General features: G+C 52.6%; 1 protein-coding gene across 1 annotated transcript in view; it reads left to right on the top strand.

Moving 5' to 3' along the window:
- The first annotated feature begins 14,814 nt into the window (after positions 1 to 14,814).
- VSTM2L (V-set and transmembrane domain containing 2 like) overlaps positions 14,815 to 20,826 on the top strand; it is a 39,036-nt gene continuing 33,024 nt past the window's right edge. Inside the window, exon 1 of the mRNA XM_027558571.1 lies at positions 14,815 to 15,180. Coding sequence (XP_027414372.1) covers positions 15,060 to 15,180 — 121 coding nt within the window. The 5' untranslated portion in view covers positions 14,815 to 15,059. The remainder of the gene's footprint in view (positions 15,181 to 20,826) is intronic.

Genomic DNA, 20,826 nt, shown 5'->3' with positions numbered 1-20,826 from the left:
CCAGGGGCTCTTTCCGATCCAGGGATCAAACCTGTGTCTCTTGCACTGGCAGGGGAATTCTTTACCACCAGCACCACCTTGGAAGCCCCTCTAACCACTGGACCATCAGGGAATGCACCATTTTCCACCTTATCGTAGGGCCGAAGCCACTGGGCTTTCTGAGTCTCGGGTCCTCCATCCCAGGGTTCTGACTCTTCCAGGCCAGGATCTTCCAGGGCTGTGACCTCAGTTTTCGTGCTTTGTGACCTGCAGCAAGTTATTGGTCCCCCTTAGCTTTCCTTTCTGCCTGGAGCATAGAGATGGGGCAGTACCCCCACCCCTCTACCATGTGTGACCTGCAGCAAGTTATTGGTCCCCCTTAGCTTTCCTTTCTGCCTGGAGCATAGAGATGGGGCAGTACCCCCACCCCTCTACCATGCTATTTTCTACCCATCACCCAGCAGCTCGTTGAGTTCACACCCACAGCAGCCCTGCAAGATAGAGATGAGATTGTTACCATGACCACCCACTTACAGATGCAGAAAGGGGCCTCAGAGGGGCCCTGTGACTTGGCCAGAGTCACACAGCCAGTGAGTGACACAGTGGGCTTAAAATTCAGGCCCTGGCTGAGCTTAGACAACAGTGATATTTCCACACAAATCTCTCAATTCCTCAGGTTATACTGTGGTTATGTAAGAATATGTCTTTAGAAAACACACACTGAAATTTGGAGGTAATGGCATATCACAAACCATGCCCGCAGCTTTTCTGTAAGGGCTTCTCTGGTGGTTCCAATGGTAAAGAATCTGCCTGCAGTGCAGGAAGGAGACCGGGGTTTGACCCGTGGGTGGGATAGGTCCCCTGGAGAAGGAAATAGCAACCCATTCCAGTGTTCTTGCCTGGGAAATCCCATGGACAGACGAGCCATGGTGGGCTACAATCCATGGGGTTGCAAAGAGTCGGACAGAACTGAGCGACTAACACTTTCACTTTCTGGATGTTGGAGATTTGTTCAAAATTTTAAAAATTTAAAACATCCAAAATACAGAAACAAAGACTAGCAAACAAGGTCTGTGGTCCATCACCCTGGGCTCAGGGTCCAGGCACGGCTGGCCGGGCTGCCGCCGGCAAGGTGGGCGATGTGGTTTTGCCCCACACTGTGCAAAACTGGAGACAGAAGCTCAGAGCTGTCCAGTCATTTTCTGAGGCCATGCAGCCAGTGAGCAGCTGGATGCCTGTCCACGGGGAGCTCTCATCCAGTGAGGCAGGGAAACCAGAGAGAGGGAAACACAGGGTGGGGAGGGCAGGGGCGGCTGGTGATTTGTGGCTGGGGGCGCCCAGCAGGAAAAGCCTCTGGGAGATGCAAGGTGATGCCAGGGGCTGGATGCCAGGCTTTTGCGGGCTGGACACTGGGCCGAGTGGTACCCCCACCCCTGCCCCTCAGAGCCCTCAGCCCTCACTGGGCTTTGATCCTGGTCTAGGGCTGATGGATCCTCCATGGTCCCCAGAGCTGGTGCCATGTCCGCACTTTGAGCTGCTGCGTGTTTTCTTGTCTCTGATTGTAAATAGATTTGACTAAAGAGGTAAATTAGAAGTTAATTAGAGAGAACATGATTGATGAGGCAGTTTGCCGTGATTGGGAGGCGTGGAAAGGATGGGGCTCCCTGCAGGGAGGGGACGGAGGAGGAGGGCAGAGGGAAAAATCCACTGGCCAGTGAATTTGTAGGGGGCACCCAGGGAGGTGAGGTGCCCAGTCTAAGCTGTCTTTCTCCTAGGCCCCAGGGTCAAGACCAAGGCCCCCCGGCATGAGGGCCCAAGTGAGCACTCCATGAGACTCTGGAACTGGGGTCCAGGCCTTGCTGGACTCAGGAAGAAGAAGCTAGCTTGTCCTGTGTTCAGCCAGAAGTCAAATCCTCAATGTGCGGGCTGGGCTGGAGAAGATGCTGACGCTTACCAAACACTTACACAGCTCCAGGCTCTACGTAGCTTCTCAAAACCATGCAAGGTCAAGGCTATATCTATTTCTAAATTAAGTGCTCTGGGAGATTCAGAGACCTAACCAACTCACCCAAGGTCACACAGCTAATAAGGATGGAGCTGAGACTGACCTCTAGAGTCTGCATCTCTCCCAATTCCAGGCTGTGCGCCTGGTCATGTGTCCAACCACCCAGGCAGTATGGGGGTCTTCCCCACAGCACCCCATACTTACACACCTCCAGCAATGGTGAGCTCACTTCCTCCTGAGGCTATTCATCTGGTGGTAGGACAGCTCTGACTGTGGGAACATTTGTCCTTAAGTGGGCCTGACCTGACTCCCTCCAGCCCCACCTCTAGGCCCTGGCTTGGTCATTTGTCCGCTTCCTTCTATATTCCAGAACACAGACCCCCTCCCCAACTCAGGGTGAGGAGGAACCTTAGAGGTCACCTCACCCAACTTCCTCATTCTTCCAGGGAAACTGAGGGACCAATACCCCAGAGACACAGTGAGCTGGGGTCAGTGCAAGGCCCAGGCTCCCCTACAGCGATCAGGCCCCCCACCTCATCTATGGTCACGTCTTTGGCTCCCCTAGCTAAAGAGTCAACTCTTCATTTATGTATCCATTATCTCCCTTACTTATTCAGTCAATGAGATTCACCAAGTGCTAGGCTCAGAGAATATGAGTGAGGAGAATCAGACCACACCCTTGGGTGCTCAAGCCCAGTTGAGCACTTGGGGTGGCAGGGCTGCAAAGAAGAGGAGTGAGGGGCTAAGAAGAGGCCTCAAGAGGGACCATGGACCCCTCCAGGAAGTAGCACTAATGCCAGACTCTGGGAGAGATATGGGAGTGTTCCTGGCAGAGGAAAGTGTGGTAGGAGGGAGTAGGTACATTATAGAAACCTCCAGAAGGCCAAGTGGCTAGGAGGGAGAGTGAGGGGGAGCCCACAGGTGGTGATGTCACAGAAGAAAGCTGTTTGGGTTTTATTCTAAGCGTGGGAGGCATTTAGAGTTTTAAGTCAGGGGAAGGGGTTCAGAAGATGTTCACTTGGGGTGCAGGGCTCGGGGAAGGATTCCCCCTCTAAGGGGATGGATCCCATCTTGGGGAGAAGGATCCCATCTCTGGGGGGATGGATCCCATCTGGGAGAGCTAGGATGGATCCCACCTCCCGGGGAGAGCGATCCCATCTCAGAGGCAGGATAGAGGGATGGCTGGGGACTGCTCCTGAGATGGGAAGTTTAGAAGAAGGCAAGACTTGAGGAGAAGATAGGAATTCTGGTGAAGGCGGGACGTGCTGGGTTTGAGAGCCATTCAAGAGGAGATGGGCTCTAGGCAGGGAAATGCTTGGGTCAGGACTGACAGAGCCAGATTTGTGTCCCCCAGAGGCTGATGAACTCACCCGGGAGAAAATGTGTGGTCTGCAGGCTCCCCTCCTGACACTCTGTTCCCTGCCAGTGAGTCAGTGTCCCTCTTTAAAGGCGCAGAAGAGTCAGGGCAGGGCTGGGGGAGACCAGGGCTGGACAGATCAGGGCAGCCCAGCCCCTTCCTAGTTCTAGGCTGTACCCTCCTCACAGCCCTACCAGCGGCCACGTGGCCTGGTCCACTGACCTCTGGTGTCAGTGGAGCTGGAAGCCCCCTGAGGGCCTTGAGGCCTGACTGTCAGCTTCCTTCACCAATCAGCACCTCCACACCTGAGCTGAGCCCACCTGGAGAACATCCACCAAACCAGACCAGCCACGAGGGAAATTGGGCCTCGCTGCCACCTTGCCTAAGCCTGAGCCACTGTCTACCAGGCACTGAAAGCACCCCCTCCCCTAGATGCTACGCTGCATTCAAGATCATAGCTAAAGATATTCCTGAATTAGAAGGGAATTTATCCCCTCCCTGAGCTGCTGTGGCATGATTTACAAGCCTTGGCCAGTGCCATGAAACCCTGGAGCAGGTTGCAGCTGTTTAAATAGAATTACCCGGCACCTCCACTGGGTTCTCCCAATAGATCATTGATATGAGAGACCCGGGGTGCCTGGTGAGGCTTCCACTTTGGCAGGGACCTCCGAGGAAGCCCCTCTGCCCCGTCCCAGCCCCAGGACCCTGGGTCAAGTTCGTCAAGACTTGTCCCAACCTCCATCCTTGCCTGCAATTTCACCATTAGAATGCCACTCCTTTGGTTTAACACCAGAGTTCTGGCTTTAAAGGGCATTTCCTTCAGCGTGGAGAACAACAGCCCAGGTATCTAAAGTAATCTACGTTGGAAATGTATGCTTTGGTCAAATCACAAGTCTTCATTTCCTTCTAGAGTGTGGATCTGGAAGGGCTCTGTAGTGAAGATCGAATTATACCCTCCTGCTCTCGAGATGGGAAGGACTGTGGTGCAGAGAGGAGGATGGCTGCCAGGGGTGACTTAGAATGCAGGGGAAGAGGGCCTGGCAAGGGCCAGGCACACTCGACCCCCAGGTTCACCTGATGGAAGGGACCCAACCCCAAGATCAGCAGGAATGGGCCAGGCGGACCCCCTCCCCTCCAGTCAACAGAGATTTTGGCCTCAAATGATGCTCTTGAAACTGAAGGAACTTTTTGCTATTCAGGCCTTACAGACAGGTCTCTCTGGGGGGCCACCAGCTGTGACATCTTTGGTACAGTCTGATCACTCTAAGTCTCAGGCTGCTCATCTTTAAGCAGGGATGTCAAGACTTCCTGGTGGTCCTGTGGATAAAAATCTGCATGCCAGTGCAAGGGACACAGGTTTGATTCTTGGTCCAGGAAGACTGCACAGGCCGCAGAGCACCTAAGCCAGCGTGCTGCAACTACTGAGCCCAAGTGCTGTGCTGCAGCTGCTGAAGCTGGCACGCGCCTACAGCCTAGACTCTGCAACAAGAGAAGCCACCGCAATGAGAAGCCCGTGGACCGCAATGAAGAGTGGACCCCGCTCGCTGCAACTAGAGAAAAGCCCGAGCAGCAACGAAGACCTAGCACAGCCAAAAATAAATAAATAAATAAAAGCAGAGATGTCCGTGGTGGGACCTCCCAGGGTCTCTGTGACTGCGAGGAAGAGAGTGACCATGGTCTGTGCCCATCAGGACCTGCACAGCAAGTGTTATTTCCTATTTGGAGGCCAGGAAGAGCCGAGTGGGATCCCAGATCCACACTTGTCAGCTAGAAGACCTAGAGCACCTCTCAAGCCTTGAGTTTCCTCATCTGCGAAATGGGTATGAAATATCTATCTTTCAGCATTAGGAGGATTTAAAGGAAAGACAGGTAAGCACTTGACATATGAACTGGCACCTTCTAGACCCTCGGCAAACGAAAGCTTGCAGGTCATGATAGCACAGAGGTTATACCCCTTCCCGGGGTGTGGTGTGTCCAGGTCCATTCAGCCAGTAGTGGCTGAGGGCCCACTGTGTGCTTGGCCCTGCAGAAGCAAAGTCATGAGCAAAAGCAGCTTGGCCTCTCCCTCAGAAACATCCCAGTCCATGGTGGAGACCAGCAGGAACAAGTTTCAAAAAGCACATTTGTGTGTTCATTCAGTAATTAGTTCTTGAGCACCCGCTCTGCACCAGGACCCAGGCTGGAAAGCAAGACATCCGCTGCCCTTGTTCTCATGGGGTTTTCATTGTAGCGAGGGCAGCAAAGAGTCAAGAAATAGACATGTAATGTGACAGATAATGGTCACTGTTCAGAAAGACAGAAAAGTCAGGGGCTTCGGAGGGGTGGGGGCTGCGGTTTTATATTAAATGGTTGGGGAGGCATTTGATCAGAGACTGGAAGGTCTGAAATAACTGTGTTCTGGGGGGGCTACTGAACACTGGAAATGGGGACAGTCCAAATAGACGTGTGCTATCAGTGTGAGAGACACACTGGATCCTAATGGCTTAAATGTAAAGGGAATGTAAAGCAGCTCATGAATAATGTTTTATATTGATTGCCCATTGAAATAACACTTGGGTATTACATGAAATATATTATTAATTTCACCTGTTTCTTTTTGTTGTTTTTTAGTCGCTCAGTTGCATCTGACTCTTTGCAATGCCACAGACTGCAGCCACCAGGCTCCTCTGTCCATGGGATTTCCCAGGCAAGAATACTAGAATGGGTTGCCATTTCCTTCTCCAAGGGATCATCCCAACCCAGGGATTGAACCCACATTTCTTGCAAGTCTCCTGCATTGCAGGTGGATTCCTTACTGCTGAGCAGTGTTTCTTTTTACTTTTCTGTATTGTGGCTACTAGAAGTTTTTATTTATTTATTTATTGTCTTGTATGTGGCTTCCCAGGTGATGTGGTGGTGAAGAATCTGCCTCCCAGGGCAGGAGACACAGGTTCAATCCCTGGGTCGGGAAGATCCCTTGGAGTAGGAAATGGCAACCCATTCTACTGTTCCTGCTGGGAGAATTTCACGGACAGAGGAGTCTGGCAGGCTAGAGTCCATGGGGTCGCAAAGAGTCAGACATGACTGAGTATGCAGGCACACACACACGCATGTACATATATGTGTGTGTGCTCAGTCATGTTCCACTCTTTTCAACTCACTGGACTATAGCCCTCCAGGCTCCTCTGTCCATGGGATTTCCCAGGCAAGGATACTGGAGTGGATTGCCATTTCATTCTCCAGGGGATCTTCCCAACCCAAGGATCGAACCTGTGTCTCCTGTGTCTCTTGCTTTGCAGACATGTTCTTTACCCGTTGTTTTTTTTTTTTTTTTTTTTGCCATACCATGAAGCTTGTGGGATCTTAGTTCCCCTACAAGGAATTGAACCTGAGTTCTCAGCACTAAAAGTGCAGAGTCTTAGCCACGAGACCACCAACGGGAGTATTGAAATTTCATATGCAGCTCAAATTTGATTTCTACTGGACAGCGTTGGTCTAGCTAATTACTCACAGCCATGGCATATTTAGACTGGCATTAACCACACCATTAAAGTCATTTCAGGATTTTTAAAACACTCCCACAAGCAGAGTCTCAAAATTGGCAGAGACCCTGTTGTCCTGTCGTGTTTAATAAGCACCCGGTTCACAGGGTGAAGGGCCCTAGGAACCCCGTCTTTCTGATGCAATTAATTGCCTTTGATGGGAATTATCATCAGGCTCCTTGCTGGGACAACACAGATACGCATCTAGTGTGAGTTCTACCGGCCTTGGTAGAGCACAGTTTACAGGCTTGGGTTCAAATCAGAGGGCCAAGGCCTAAGTGGAGGGTTCTCCAGACCTCAGAGTGGTGCCCCCTTTGGGAACCCCCAGAGGGGAACGCCTCTGGAGGAGCTGCCTGGTTGCAGAGGTTCCTCATCTCACAACATGGGGAGGAAAGGCCCTGGCTGGAGCCTGGAGCCCTGAGTCCTTGGTCTGGCTCTGCCATTTCCTCCCTGTGAGGTCTTAGGCTTGTCTTCACCCTTCTCTGGGTCTCAGCTTCCCGATCTATACAATGTGGCAACGGTGGGTGATTCTTTTTGACAATTTTATTTCTTTTTAATTGGAGGATAATTGCTTTACAGTGTTGTGTTGGTTTCTGCCATGCATCAACATGAATCAGCCTTAGGTATGCATAGGTCCCCTCCCTCTTGAACCTCCCTCTTGATCCTTGATGACCCTTTTCTGTTAAAAAATGGAACTATTTTAAATTCTGAGTGTCAGATCATATATTCACTCTATATGGTCCACCCAGGCTACCATCTAGAAGGAAAACCTCAGAGTGGTCCCAAAGGTCTTCATGGGCTTACTCAGCCTAGAAAGGACAGGGGCCAGGCGAGTTGATCTCCCCTTGCCCCTGGTCTCATCCTAGCTAGGGGCTTCCTACGTGGCCCACGAGTTCTGAGGGAGGCAGAATGAAGATGAAGGCTCAGAATTTATGCTGATAAGAGGACCTGGGTCTGCCTCAAAGATGGCCAGCTGTCTTTGAGAAGTTTCAGAATCTGGAGGCTCATGTGAATGGGACATGGCCTGACTGCAGAGGCCAGCTTGTTGGAGAACAGATAAAGAAATCGGTCGTCAGAGGAGAGGAGCATCCCAGACGTGGGAGGAGGAGGTCACAACTCAGCGCCCAGCACTACCCTGCAGATAAGAGCTGGGGCAGGTAGCCTCCTCACCCCAAGAGGCTGATTGGGCCCAATTCAAAGACTGCAGGAGTAGGAGCCCCGGTCCTCCCATCCTGTTGGGGTCCTCTCTGTGGCCCACTGGATCCCTGCACAAGGTACACTTGGGGCTTGGTGAGCTGGCAGATCCCCAGAAATCTCCCCCAGCCAGACTAGGAGGGTTGCCCCAGGAGTGGGGCCTGGGCCAGTACAGGCACAACCAGTCTCCCCAGAGAGTCTAAAGTCCATGAATATTACATAATTTTGTGTCTAGGCCAGTGGTGCTCAACCCCAGCTGTACACTGGGATCACCTGGGGAATTTCAAAAAAACCGGATACCCAGGACTAGCCTCACCCAAACCACTTGGGTCAGAATTTTGGGTGTGTGATCTAAACATTATTATGGCTTCCTAGGTGATGCTAGTGGTAAAAAATGCACCTACCAATGCAGGAGACTTAAGAGACACAGGTTTGATCCCTGGGTTGGGAAGATCCCCTGGAGGAAGAAATGACAACCCACTCCAGTATAGCCTGGAGAATCCCATGGACAGAGGAGCATGGCAAGCTATAATCCATAGGGTCGCAAAGAGTTGGACATGACTGAAGTGACTTAGCACGTGTGCACTGAACATTATTATTTTTTTAAGCTCCCTAAGACATCCCAGTGTGCACTTGGGGGCGGGGGGGAATACCCCCAGCCCCTAATCACTTCTAAAAGCCTCCAGATGGATGTGTCAGGGAAAAGAGAACTTGTCAAGCTCAGAGAGGGGTAGTAACTTGACCAAGGTCACACAGCAAGGGGATGGCAAAAACCAGTCTCAGAACCCAGGCCTCTTTTCTGAGCCTGAGCCAATTTTTCTCCCAAATTTGCATCTCCTTTTACAAACCAGAGCCCAGGCAGGAAATGCCCACAGTATTTCACTTTAATAATATTGGATCCTGGTACAGTCAGGGCCACCACTGTGATAGGATGGGAGCTGCGATCAGATGGGATGGCGATTCGCAAAGCTGTAAGTCTTTTCCTTTATCCAAATCTTGGGCAGTAATTTAAAAATTTAATTAAAGGGGGAGAAATGGGGACACCTCAAGCTCCTTGCCTCCTGTTATAATGAATGAAATACACCAGACTGTAAAAGGAAATGCTGTCTGAGACGCAGCTCCGATGTTTTATTGCCAAGTTTTATTCGCTGATGTAAATGTAATCGCTGGAAACCAGAGCTCTATTAATGCACATATTTTTACCCATCCAGGGCCCCGCCTGCCCCTCTTCCCCTCTGGGTTTGCTCACCCACCTCCTAGGGTCAGTCCCAGTCCTTTCTGGCCATGTATTTGCCGAGTCTGGATTTCCCCTCCAGTTTCATACCCTCCCATGGCAGATAAGAGTTTAATAGAATTTCATTGCTCCTCTGAGCTCAGTAATGCATTCTGGAAATTAGGTGGCTACATACTGAAGCCATTGTTCCCCCTTATAAATGGGTTCCCTCCAAGCCAGCGACCATGGGGTCTCCGATAAGCTCTCATGAACTCGTGCTCCACATGTTATTGGTGTGTTAAAAGGTGCAACTCAGGGCTCAATTGCTCATTGTTAGGAGCTGATACATTCAAGTAGTTTCTCCATGAATCAGGCAGCTTAGGTATTTCCCCCCTCTTGGCATTGATAGATGAGTAGAAGGAAGCCATTTAGACGGCACTATAGAGGGCCCTGGCCCACACAGTGAATGATTTCCAATGCCTGGTTTAATTTATTTTTAAATGAAATTTGTTATTGATTCTGGATTAAAAGGACAAATCTTACGGCTGTTACCACTGACAGAGCCGTGGTGCTCAAGTGACACCTCTCAAGGAGGAAGGGGAGGGCGGCCTCCTTGAGTTAAGGGGAGGCCGGGGACTCTCCAGTGGGCTTGCGCCAGGGGGAGGGGACAGTGCAAGTTCCACTGCTTGGGGCGAACTTTGAAAAGATTGCCTTTCCTGACTGAAATACCTAACATGATATTCACCTTCTGAGCCTCATTTGGGTGGTGGAAATAGCTGTGATATTTGCCTCCTGGCGTCCACGTGACCACGAGATGCTTGTTTAATTGTCTCCAGGGATGGGAAACTTACTGTCTCCTGGAGCATCCCCAGAGTGAGATGAATGACAACAGTCTGCCGCCCTAGCGAATTCCTAGAGACTGTTTCCTGGAACGGTTTTCGTTTACCTTGGGCCTCCTAGGCTTTTAGCTTCCACAGTGTCTGCAGTCTGCACTTGGATCGCAAAGCAGAAAAGAGGCAAAATTTCACAGAGGAGGAATAGGGGGCTGAGGATTCGTCCTTTCACATTCAGCCTTTGCCCTGCCTCCCCGTGCAATGTTGAACAGGTTGCTTCATCTCTCTGAGCTTCAGTTTCCTTATCTGTAAAAGAAGGAAGGTAGGGATTTCCCTGGTGGTCCGGTGGTTAAGAATCCATCTTGCGGTGCAGGGAATTTGGGTTCAATCTCTGGTGGGGGAACTAAGATCCTACATGGTGAGGAGCAACTAAGCCCACACGCCACAACTATTGAGCCTGCACTCCAGAGCCTGAGTGCCACAACTAGAGAGTCCATGCGCTGAAAAAAAAAGATCCTGCATGATGCGACAAAGATTCCATGTGCCGCAATGTAGACCTAACACAGCCAAATGAATAGATAAATAGTTTTTAATAAGAAGGAAGGTAATAATAGTGGCCTCAGGGGTTGTTGCATAAATTATATGAGAGCATGGGTGTAAATGTGATTTATAAACTGAAAAGTACAGTTGAGGTGCTGCAGAAAATGCAGACAGGACAATATGGTATTGTGGGAGAGCCCTGAGCTGACAGACAGAAGTCCTGGATTTAGTTCTGCCGTGGTTGGCTGTGTGACTCTGAGGAATTCATTCATCATCTCTGGGTCTTAGTTTCCTAAGCTGGGTGGATTGAACTAGATGTGCTTAGGTATTATGCCAGGAGCATCAGCTCTGGAATCAAAATACCACACTCTGCAATTGTCTTGTGAGACATTGGAGAAGATATTTAACCTCTCTGAACACCTGTTTACTTATGTATAAATAATAATAATAGCCAGCATGTATATGGCTATGTCGGAGAAGGCAATGGCAACCCACTCCAGTACTCTTGCTTGGAAAATCCCATGGACAGAGGAGCCTGGAGGGCTACAGTCCATGGAGTCTCGAAGAGTTGGACACGACTGAGCGACTTCCCTTTCACTTTTCACTTTCATGCATTGGAGAAGGACATGGCAACCCACTCCAGTGTTCTAGCCTGGAGAATCCCAGGGATGGCAGAGCCTGGTGGGCTGCCGTCTATGGGGTCACACAGAGTTGAACATGACTGAAGCGACTTAGCAGCAGCATATGGCTATGTATTTTCTATGTGTTACTATTTACTTTGTGCCAGGCAGTGTTCTTGGAGAAGGAAATGGCAGCCCACTCCACTGTTCTTGCCTGGAGAGTCCCATGGATGGAGAAGCCTGGTGGGCTACAGTCCATGGGGTGACAAAGAGTTGGACACAACTGAGCAACTGAACAACATTAACAGGCAGTGTTCTGGGCTTCCCTGGTGGCTCAGACTGTAAAGAATCTGCCTGCAATGTAGGAGACTCAAGTTTGACTCCTGGGTCGGGACGATCCCCTACAGGAGGGAATGGCAACCCATTCCAGTATTCTTGCTTGGAAAACCCCATGGACAGAAGAGCCTGGAGGGCTACAGTCTATGGGGTTGAATAGAGTCTGACGTGACTGAGCGACTCACACTTTCACTTCCACTTTCACTTTCTTCAGGCAGTGTTCTAACTGCTTTCCATGTAGCAAGACATTTAATCCTTATGATAACCTTGTGACGGAGGCTTTATTATCTTTATTTTACAGATAAGGAAGCTCAGGCACAGAAAAGCTAAGTAACTTATCTAAGGTCACACAGCTAGTGGGTGGGTGGCAGGATTCAAAACTAGATTCCACACTTAAAATCACACTATTCTACCCTATATGGCTTGGTAGTTCAGAGGATTAAGTCGGAGAAGTAAACTTGTAGCATAACACTGGGTAAACAGTAATGGGCCAACAGAGGCTCAGAGATTGGGAGAAGCCAGCAGGCATGTCTTCCTGTGAGGGATTCAGATGGGACTTTGGCCAGTGGAAGACTCAGCTAGATAGAGGGGAAGGCATGCGTGTAGAGGGAAAACACAGGGAATGGTAAGGCTACGATGAAGCTAGCATGGGTGTAGGAAGACAACGTGGACAGGGGATGGTGCCTGGAGCAGAAGGTAGGCTGGGACCTTAAATGTAAACCAGAGATGTCAGATTTCTCTAATAGACAAGACCATTGGAGGTTTTTGAGCAGAACCATTACAGCAACAGCCTTTTCAAACTCATTAAATCCCTGGAAATCTGTCCTTGAAGGAACTTCAGGGGTTACAAGATCCAACCCCATCCCAGAGAATCTCCATAGACAGAGGAGTCTGTCCATGGAGTTGCGAAGAGTTGGACACGACTATGTGACTAAGCACAGACTATGAGAAGAAAGGCTGCCTGCAGGTCAGTCAGTGGGTAAGGGCAGGGCCATTGTCCCACTCTGACCTCGTTTCTCTGCAGTCTGAAAGTAGAGTCTCTTGTTTTCTCTCCTTTCTTCTCTCCTTTATCTCCCTGTGCCCTTGCCTCTGCCTGCTTCCTTCCAATTGAAATTTAAGAGGAAAAAACCCTGGGTTTGCACCCCATTTCTGGCATTCTATTCTCCTGGAGAGGCTTCAGGCTGGGATTGAAAGAGTCCTGGGTTTCAGTCATAGCACCAGCCGTTATGTGATCTTGAAGATTCTCAGCTTCAGGACTTCCCTGGTGGTCCAGTGGCTAAGACTTCACACTCCAAATGCAGAGGGGCAAGGATTTGATCTCTGGTCAGGGAACTAGACCCCACATGCCAGCAACTAAAGATTCCACATGCCGCAACTGCAATGAAGATCAAAGGTCCCGTCTGCCACAGCTAAGACTCAGTGCAGCCAAACAACAAAAGATTCTCCATCTTTATAACGGGGGCAATGGAAACCATTTCACTGGGAGGGAGGGTAAAGTGAATTAATGAATAAGGAAACGCTTTCATAGGGTCCAAGACGCCAGGCCATTCCAGGATAGCCTAAATAAATACTACCTCTGCGTGGGAGGGAAATGATAAGTAAGTTAATCAGGCCAAAAAAAAAAAAAAAGCCCTCACTCCAGAGAATATGGACGGGAAGGAGCTAGATGACGACGGGGTTTGTCCGCGGTGCTGAAGGCGGTGCCGCGCCACCGGTCCTGTGAATGCTGTCCGTTGGGTATTCGTAAGAGCGCGCCCCTTCAGGGTGCTGTCCATGGTTTCGAATAAACTGTATTGTTGCTGGAGAACACAGGCCCCAACGGGTGTGTTGTCCGCCATATTATTGGAAAGGGGTATGAAAGAACAAATTAAAGACGGGGGCGAGGAGGAAAGCTGTTCCTCGGGCTCTAACCTTATTCTCAAAGTTGGGGTGATGTCCACAATGCTGGATCCACCTGTGTGTGGTCTGGAGAGGGATGTGGGCCTTCTCTAGTTCTGACTCCCATTCGGCGGGGGTGAGGGAGGCAATCAGAAGGTCTGTCCATGGTGCTGAACCCTCCCATCTAAGAGTCCGAAGAGGTGCGGTGGGTGAGGTTGAAAAGATGGGTGCCGGGGTGGATGCTGTCCTCCTCCGAGGTGCTGAAACCGCGGCGGGTAGGGCTGTGCCCGGAACGATGCCTGATGAAGCACAAGGGATGAGAGTAGGAGAGATCCTGCCCGGGAGGCAGGAACTTGGCCCCAGACTCGCTGAGGTCCTCGGAGAAGCTCTGTCTCTGATTTAACGTGCTTAGTCTTCTTTTAAATGAAGCCACAGGTCCGCCTTATGTCTGTTCTGGAGGTCTGTCTCAACAGCCCCAATAAAACAGAGGAGGAATAGGAGGATCTCCTAGGATTCCTGCTCCTGGAAATGAAAGTGACTTCGTTCACCACCACCTCTAGGCCCCTCTGTCCAAGGGAGGGAGCTCTGCAGTCCAGAAGGGGGCGATCCACTCCACTGCACAAGGCTCAGCCTCTCTAAGCTAGAAGGAGACCCAGCCACTGGCCTGCCTTACTTACACCCACTACACGGACATGAAAACTGAGTCCCAGAGAGGGGGACAACATCAGTAATAACTATTGAGCTTCTACCACGAGGGCGGCGTTTATGCTTAGCGCTTTACACACACGATTTTGTAAGGCAGCTCTTTATTCCCACTTCTCAGATGAAGACCTTGAAGCTCAGCCTGGGCTAGACACTCGGACACGATCACACAGCCTGCGGCAGGCAGGTCTAACCAGGTCTCCAGTGCCTCAGCCCAGGTTTTCTTCCCACCTCCCCCTCACCTCCATCCATCCACCCACCCACCCCAACCTGCCTCCCTGACCTCGGCACCGCCCAGCTAGCAAAGTTGGGGAGTCCCTTTTGAGCGCGCTGGGTCTGGTCGATTGGTTTTCCTCTTTATCCCACTGGAGAGCATTTCAGTTCGTGAAACCAGTAGTGTTATGCTTGGCAGGAATCGGGTCCCTGGGGTGGCTTCCTCCACCCCATCTCGCCCCGACTTGCGCTCTCGGGCCGGGAGAAGTTGCGGGTACCGCTTTAAAAATCCCAGCCTGGGCAAAACTTTGATGATAAATCAAGCGGCAGATCCCTCCGCCGCCGCCGCCTCCTCCTCTGGGCGGGCGGGGGGAGCGGGAGGGAGGGGGTGCGGCGGCAGCGGCGCCGAGCGGAGTGGCCTTCCGCGGAAGGGAAGAGTCCCGCAGTCGGAGGCGGCCGGCTGGGCGTGCGCTCGCTTCCCGCAGCCGGGGCTGGGCCGGAGCCGGGCGGGGGCCGGAACCGGGCCCGACCGGGTTCCGCGAGCGAAGGGGCAGCAGCCTCAGCCGGGCAGCCAGGCCGCACCGGGCAGGGGCCGGAGGGCGCGAGGTCTGCGGTCTTCTGAGCCCCGATGTGAGGCGGCGGCGCCCCCTCCGGCCCGAGCGCGCACCATGGGGGCTCCGCTCGCCGTGGCGCTGGGCGCCCTCCACTACCTGGCACTTTTCCTGCAACTCGGCGGCGCCACGCGGCCCGCCGGCCACGCGCCCTGGGACAATCACATCTCCGGCCACGGTGAGTTGGGTCGCCGCCCCCGCGGACTTCCCCACCAAACCCCACCCTGGGCAGCGCGGCTCCGACTTGGCGGTCCCCGGACTCGAGCCCGCGGCGCCGGTGGTGGGAGTCCGAGGGGGGGCGCCCCCTGCAGGGTCTGCGGACCGGCTCTGGCTCCCTGGCCACTCCTGCGGACCAGGGTGCACCCCGGGTGCCACCCCCATGCCACTCTCGCGGAGGGCTCCTTTCCCACCCTCTACACTCGCGTGGATACATACACCTTCACGACCAGCCACGGACACACAGCCACACTCGCTGCTTTCTCACACAACTCCTACCCTCACACATCTCCAGACACCTTCTCCGATCGCCCTCACTTCTGTGCCCACTACACACACAGCAGGCGCAGCCGGAGGGCTCACACCCTGCCAGCTGGCACCCCAGAGCACAACTCTTGCCTGCCCGCTTTCCTGCAGACACACTGGCAAAATACACACACTTGTGAACACACTTTGCTCACCCACCCCTCTCTGCCCATCTGCCTTTCCCCTTTGTGGGTTTAACCCTGTAGCTGTCCTTGTCCCTTCCCTCTCCACACCTGCCCCACTGGGAAAGGTCCCGGGGGACAGACGAGCCCGCTTCTTGAGAACTGGTAGCCTGGACTGCAGCCACCCCATCAGGTGGGTGGCATCTTGGCTTGGTGGGAGCCCCTCAAAGACGCTGGAATAGTTGACATTGCTGCTTCCAGTCGGAGGCGTGGAAGGGGAAGAGGGAAGCCTGGAGCTTTTGTCTGCCTCTAGGGGTGGGCAGGAAGCCCCCTGCCATCCTTCTGTAGGGTCCCCTGCCATCCTTCTGTAGGGTCCCCTCTCATCCTCATCTTTGACCCCGGAGGACTGAAAGGTGGGACCTCTCAACTCAGCCACTGTGGGAGCTGGGGAGCAAGTGAGCATTCCCAGCACTGGCTGCCAGAGTGTCAGAAGCTCCTTCCAGCCCCAGAGGAGCCCAAGTTGGCGGTAGAGTTGGATTGTCTGAGGCCGGCAGCTGCAGGGGCTCCCCCTGCCTCCGTGAGGTGGACTTCTTCCTGTATGAGGACCAGGGCACAGATGAAAATGGAGACACTTCATCCATCTCTTCCTTACAAGGATTTCCAAGCTTGCAGGGGAGGCTGCAGCACCCATGCTGGGCAATGTATGCCCAGGACTGGGGACAGGTTTGCACAAAGGGCAGAGAACTGGGTGATTTCTTCTGATGGAAAAGAGTAAGGGCTGTGGTGGTAGAAGCTCAGAGAAGGCTTTACTGGGGCGTGACGTGTGAGTTGGAATTGCCTGGGAGAGTAAGCCCTTCTCAGGGTCTCTGCTTTTGAGGAACTGTGACTCCCTACACCCTTCTTCCTGACCAGGTTAAATAGTAACTGCTCTATTTGTACCATTTGCGCACCTTTCTTATCCCTCATCTAATTTCTACCAACCTGGCTGGAGCAGTGCTAAAATAGGGGAAGGGTTATTTTGATCTTTAGTATACAGATGGGAAAACCAAGGCTCAGAGGTAAAAGGACTCGCCCAAGGTCACACAGTGAGTGAATGGTTGCACCGAGACTGGCCCCAGAGTCTGTCGGGCAAAGACAGTGCTTTTTCCAGGACGTTCATCTCCCTGTCAGGCTCCCTCCCATTCAAGGGAAACTAGGGATTCCTCCTCCCGCTCCCCTCCTGGCTCCACTCAGATCCTTGGCACGGTTGGAACTCACACTAGGAAGATGTTCCAAGGAAGGGCTTTCCTGAATTTTCGGTCCCGAGAGACCCAAGGAGTGGGGCTGTGAGGTTTACCATCAATCCCGTCCCTGGAGCTGTGGGTGCAGACACAGACCCCCAGGCTGTGGGTGCTACTCTGTCATTCCTGAGGCCCCGAGGTGGCCCCCTCATTGGGAAGCAGGGTTCACCCCTGTGTGGCAGTCTCTGCCTGCCCCCTGGTGCCAAGTGTGCTTAGGGCACAGCTCTGCCCCGCTGGCTGTAATTGCCCCCACTGCACCCTGGGGAGGTCCACCAAGGGCCCAGAGGAGGGGTTGGATGGGAAGGACACAGCACTGGCTCCAGGGGAGCCCTGCTTCTCTTGCTGACCCATCGTGCAGTTCTGGGCAAGTGAGTCACCCCTCTAGGGCTCTTTCTGTCCCTCAAGAAGCGAGGAGGCTGGACCGTTCTGCAGGGTCCAGACTGCCGGCTCCCAACACTACCAGGTTCAAAGTCACCAAGTGGTTGATGCCAAGGAGCCCCCACCGCTGCCCCTCTGCCGGGCCAGACGCCTAACACCACAGGAAGGGCTCAGAGCCACTCACTTAATCACAAAAAGAAACTGTTATTAATGATAGTGAGACGCGGCGGATAAGTGGGTCATGTCTAATAAGTCGTTTGTGTTCAGGAGGAGAATACCAATTTGATAAAAGCTGTGTGTGCTGAAAAAGCCCAGAAATTGCTGTTTAGCAGATTGGAGCCCGATCGTTCCATTATTCCTGGGCTCTGCGTGTCCTCAGCTGATTCAGGAAATGTGGCTGGCTTAGGGAGGTGTCTCTGTGCCTCGGGTGGGGGTGGGAGGCTGGAAGAGGGGGCTCCCGGGGAGGAGTCCACTGACCCCAACCACTTGGTGGCTGCTCTCCAGCTCAGTTCCAGCCCAGCCCAGCCCAGCCACCAGGCTAACGCCTTCCACCTGCTCGCCCCGGGGCTTGTCACAGGGAAAGCCCATGGTCAGATGGGTCCGCAAGGACATCGGTCTCACTTCCCACCTCCCGGCTGCCTCCACTCAGCCCACTTCGCAGAGGGGTTTTTAAAGACATGAGGAGTGATGGGGAGGGGTTGGTACCTGTCTCTTAGGGAGACATCGGGAAACAGGAGGCAAGGAAGGTGATGGTCAGTATCTATGCTAAGTAGGTATTCAATGAATGGCAGCTAATTTGATTTTTTCTGATCAGATAGAGTTAGCTCATTGCCCTGAGCACAGCGCAGGTGGGAGGAAAGGGAGCTGACATTTATGAACTTCCTACTGTGTGGTAGGTGCTTCCAAACCCCTGACCAGTGTTTACTCACTAAGGCTGACATCCAAAATAGGAGGAAACAAAGGTTAGAGAGGGCCAGTGACTTGCTCAAGGTCACTGAGTCTGTACAGAGAGCTGGGAAGGCGAGCCTACAATAAAAGTGTGTCTGGCAGTTCCAAACCTGCCTCCTCCAGCACAGCTGTGAGGCAGGCTTGGCCAGTCGTGTGATGGAACTCCTTTCCCTGCTCGTCCCTACCCCAGGGACTCCTTTCCAGCTCCCCGGACAACTGGGAAAACAGTGAGTTCCACCAAGAGGAACCAGCAGCTCAGAAAGGTGATGAGATCTTGTTGAGGCCACGTGCAAGTTAGAAGCAGGAAACTGGATTAGACTTCTTCTCCAGGACTCTTCCTAGATCTTATTCACAGTAGGGGTCTGGAAGGCAGGATCTTTTTATTTTTTTTGGCCACACTACACACAGGATCTTAGTTCTCTGACCAGGGATCAAACCCATGTCCCCTACAGGGGAAGCACAGAGTCCTAACCGTTGGACCACCAGAGAAGTCCCCAGAAGGCAGGATCTTTAATGAGGATCTTTGTGGATCTCCTGCGTTGCTAGCACCCAGGGAGTTTGTTAAAATGCAGACACATTGGCCAAAATGATTGTTGAGAGGACCCTGGAATCTGCATTTTAATAAGCTCCCCAGGCCCGGAGTCTTGGAGTCACTGCCTTAAGTATTCACCCAACCTGATGAGAAATTGCCCGGTGTGGGGGAGCTGCTGGATTGCCAGTGAGGAAGAGGTCCCGACTGGAACGGATATGTGGACCCTCAGAGGAGCCCCAGGAAGCCCTTCACTGCAGCAAACATCCATCCTCCCGCCCTCGCCCTGCCACACAGACACACACACACACACACACACACACACGCACACACTCACATACACACGCACCCCTAGGCCAGCAGCTTCAATTATTAATACACCCCAATGCAGACAAGGATCCTGGCTTGGCCAGGCCTTTGTCCATTCAGTGATTCCCTGTCCTGAGGTTTTCTCTGTTGCCAGGAGGGTGCAGCGGGATGCTGCGGGAGGGGGTGGGGGCTGCCGGGCCATTTGGCAATCAGCCCGTGCACTGAAAAATGACCCAGGCTTTCTTGTGTTCCTTCCCGAACTGTTGGTATCTCCCCATCAATAAGCTGGCTAGTTTGGTGGTTGGGAGATGGAGAAAATTGAGTGCTGTCTTCCGAAGGTTATGATGTTAAAAAATGTGTTCGCGTTGTCTCGGGTGTTGGTGATTATTCTATCAATTACGCCCGTAAACACTGTGCCCTGGGCTGAGGGTTTCCCGGCCTCCTGTGGGGAATTGGCCCTCGCAAGCAGTTTTCCCCAAGTCCTTCACACCAATTGCTTTTGACACTTTGCCTATCAGCGGCTCCCTCAGCCTTTTCCCCAAGCAAGGGGAGCCGCAGGCGGCCAGCAGGACTGGGAATTCAACTTGCTGCCACCGTGACAGCAGGCGTGTTGGGGGAAGTCTCTTGGTGACAAGTAAGTGGGCAGGGTCTGGGGTGCAGGGAGAGTGGTCCTCGCCAACCATCAGGGCAGGAGATGAGCATTTGGAATAAAAGAATCACTGAGGCTCAGGCCAAGTCAGCAGGGCCTTTGGGACCATCTTCTGCCCATTTCACAAAGGGGAAAACCAAGGCCTTGGGCAAGAGAGTATGCACCCAGATTGCCTGGGAGGTTAGTGCTTGGCTTTGGGGATCACCTGACCCACCTCGGTACAAAAAGAGTGAGAGGACTTCCCTGGTGATCCAGTGGTTAAGATTCTGAGCTCCCAGTGCAGAGGGTCTGAGTTCAGTCCCTGGTCAGGGAACTACATCCCACATGCTGCAACCAAGAGCTTGTATGCCACAGTCAAGGGTTCGCATGCCATAACTCGGACCTGGCACAGCCAAATAAATAAATATTTTTTAAAAAGAGAGAGTGAGAATTATATGGAAGCAAACGTATATTGTCATGTCAGGGTTTTAAATGGCATTGTGTCATTTGATCCTCATCAGAATCCTAAGGGGAGGGGACTTCCCCTGTATTCATGAGGAACCTGAGATTCCATGAGGTTAAAAGGGCTTGCCCAAGGTCACGCACCTAGCAAGTATTGGAGCCCAGATGGGGCCCATGTTCCCAATGCTGTTGTGTCCCAGAGAGGAGGGAGAGGCCCTTGGTCCCATGGTGATGACCTCTACATTCCACACCCGAGCTGTGCAGCAGGGGACCTGGCCATCCCCAGACCAGAACCTGCCTTGGTGACTTCCTAGCTTCTGTCATAGGTTGAGAAAATCAGATGGGTAAGGAGAGTGGATACGTGGTGTGAACAGTGACATTGGCGCCCTTGGGAGAGGTAGGTGTCAGAAAGAAGGGAAAGGGGACGTGAGGCAAGCCCACCTCCTGGTGCTCGGTCATGACCTTGGACTTTAGGGACTGAACCAGCTGTTGAGGGCGTTATGGGAAGGGTGTCTCAGCCTCAAGGGAGTTTGGGCCCAACTGGGCACATGGGGACTGGCATCTGGGCACTCTCACCACCCCCACTGTAATGACTGGGCCTCCATGGTGGGAGCGGGTCAGAGTCCCTTGTGTCCTGGTACCCACC

This window comes from Bos indicus x Bos taurus, chromosome 13 (genome assembly GCF_003369695.1).
Source record: "Bos indicus x Bos taurus breed Angus x Brahman F1 hybrid chromosome 13, Bos_hybrid_MaternalHap_v2.0, whole genome shotgun sequence".
NCBI lineage: Eukaryota > Metazoa > Chordata > Mammalia > Artiodactyla > Bovidae > Bos > Bos indicus x Bos taurus.
The sequence above is the reverse complement of the archived record's forward strand: the minus strand, read 5'-3'. Positions and strand labels throughout refer to the sequence as shown.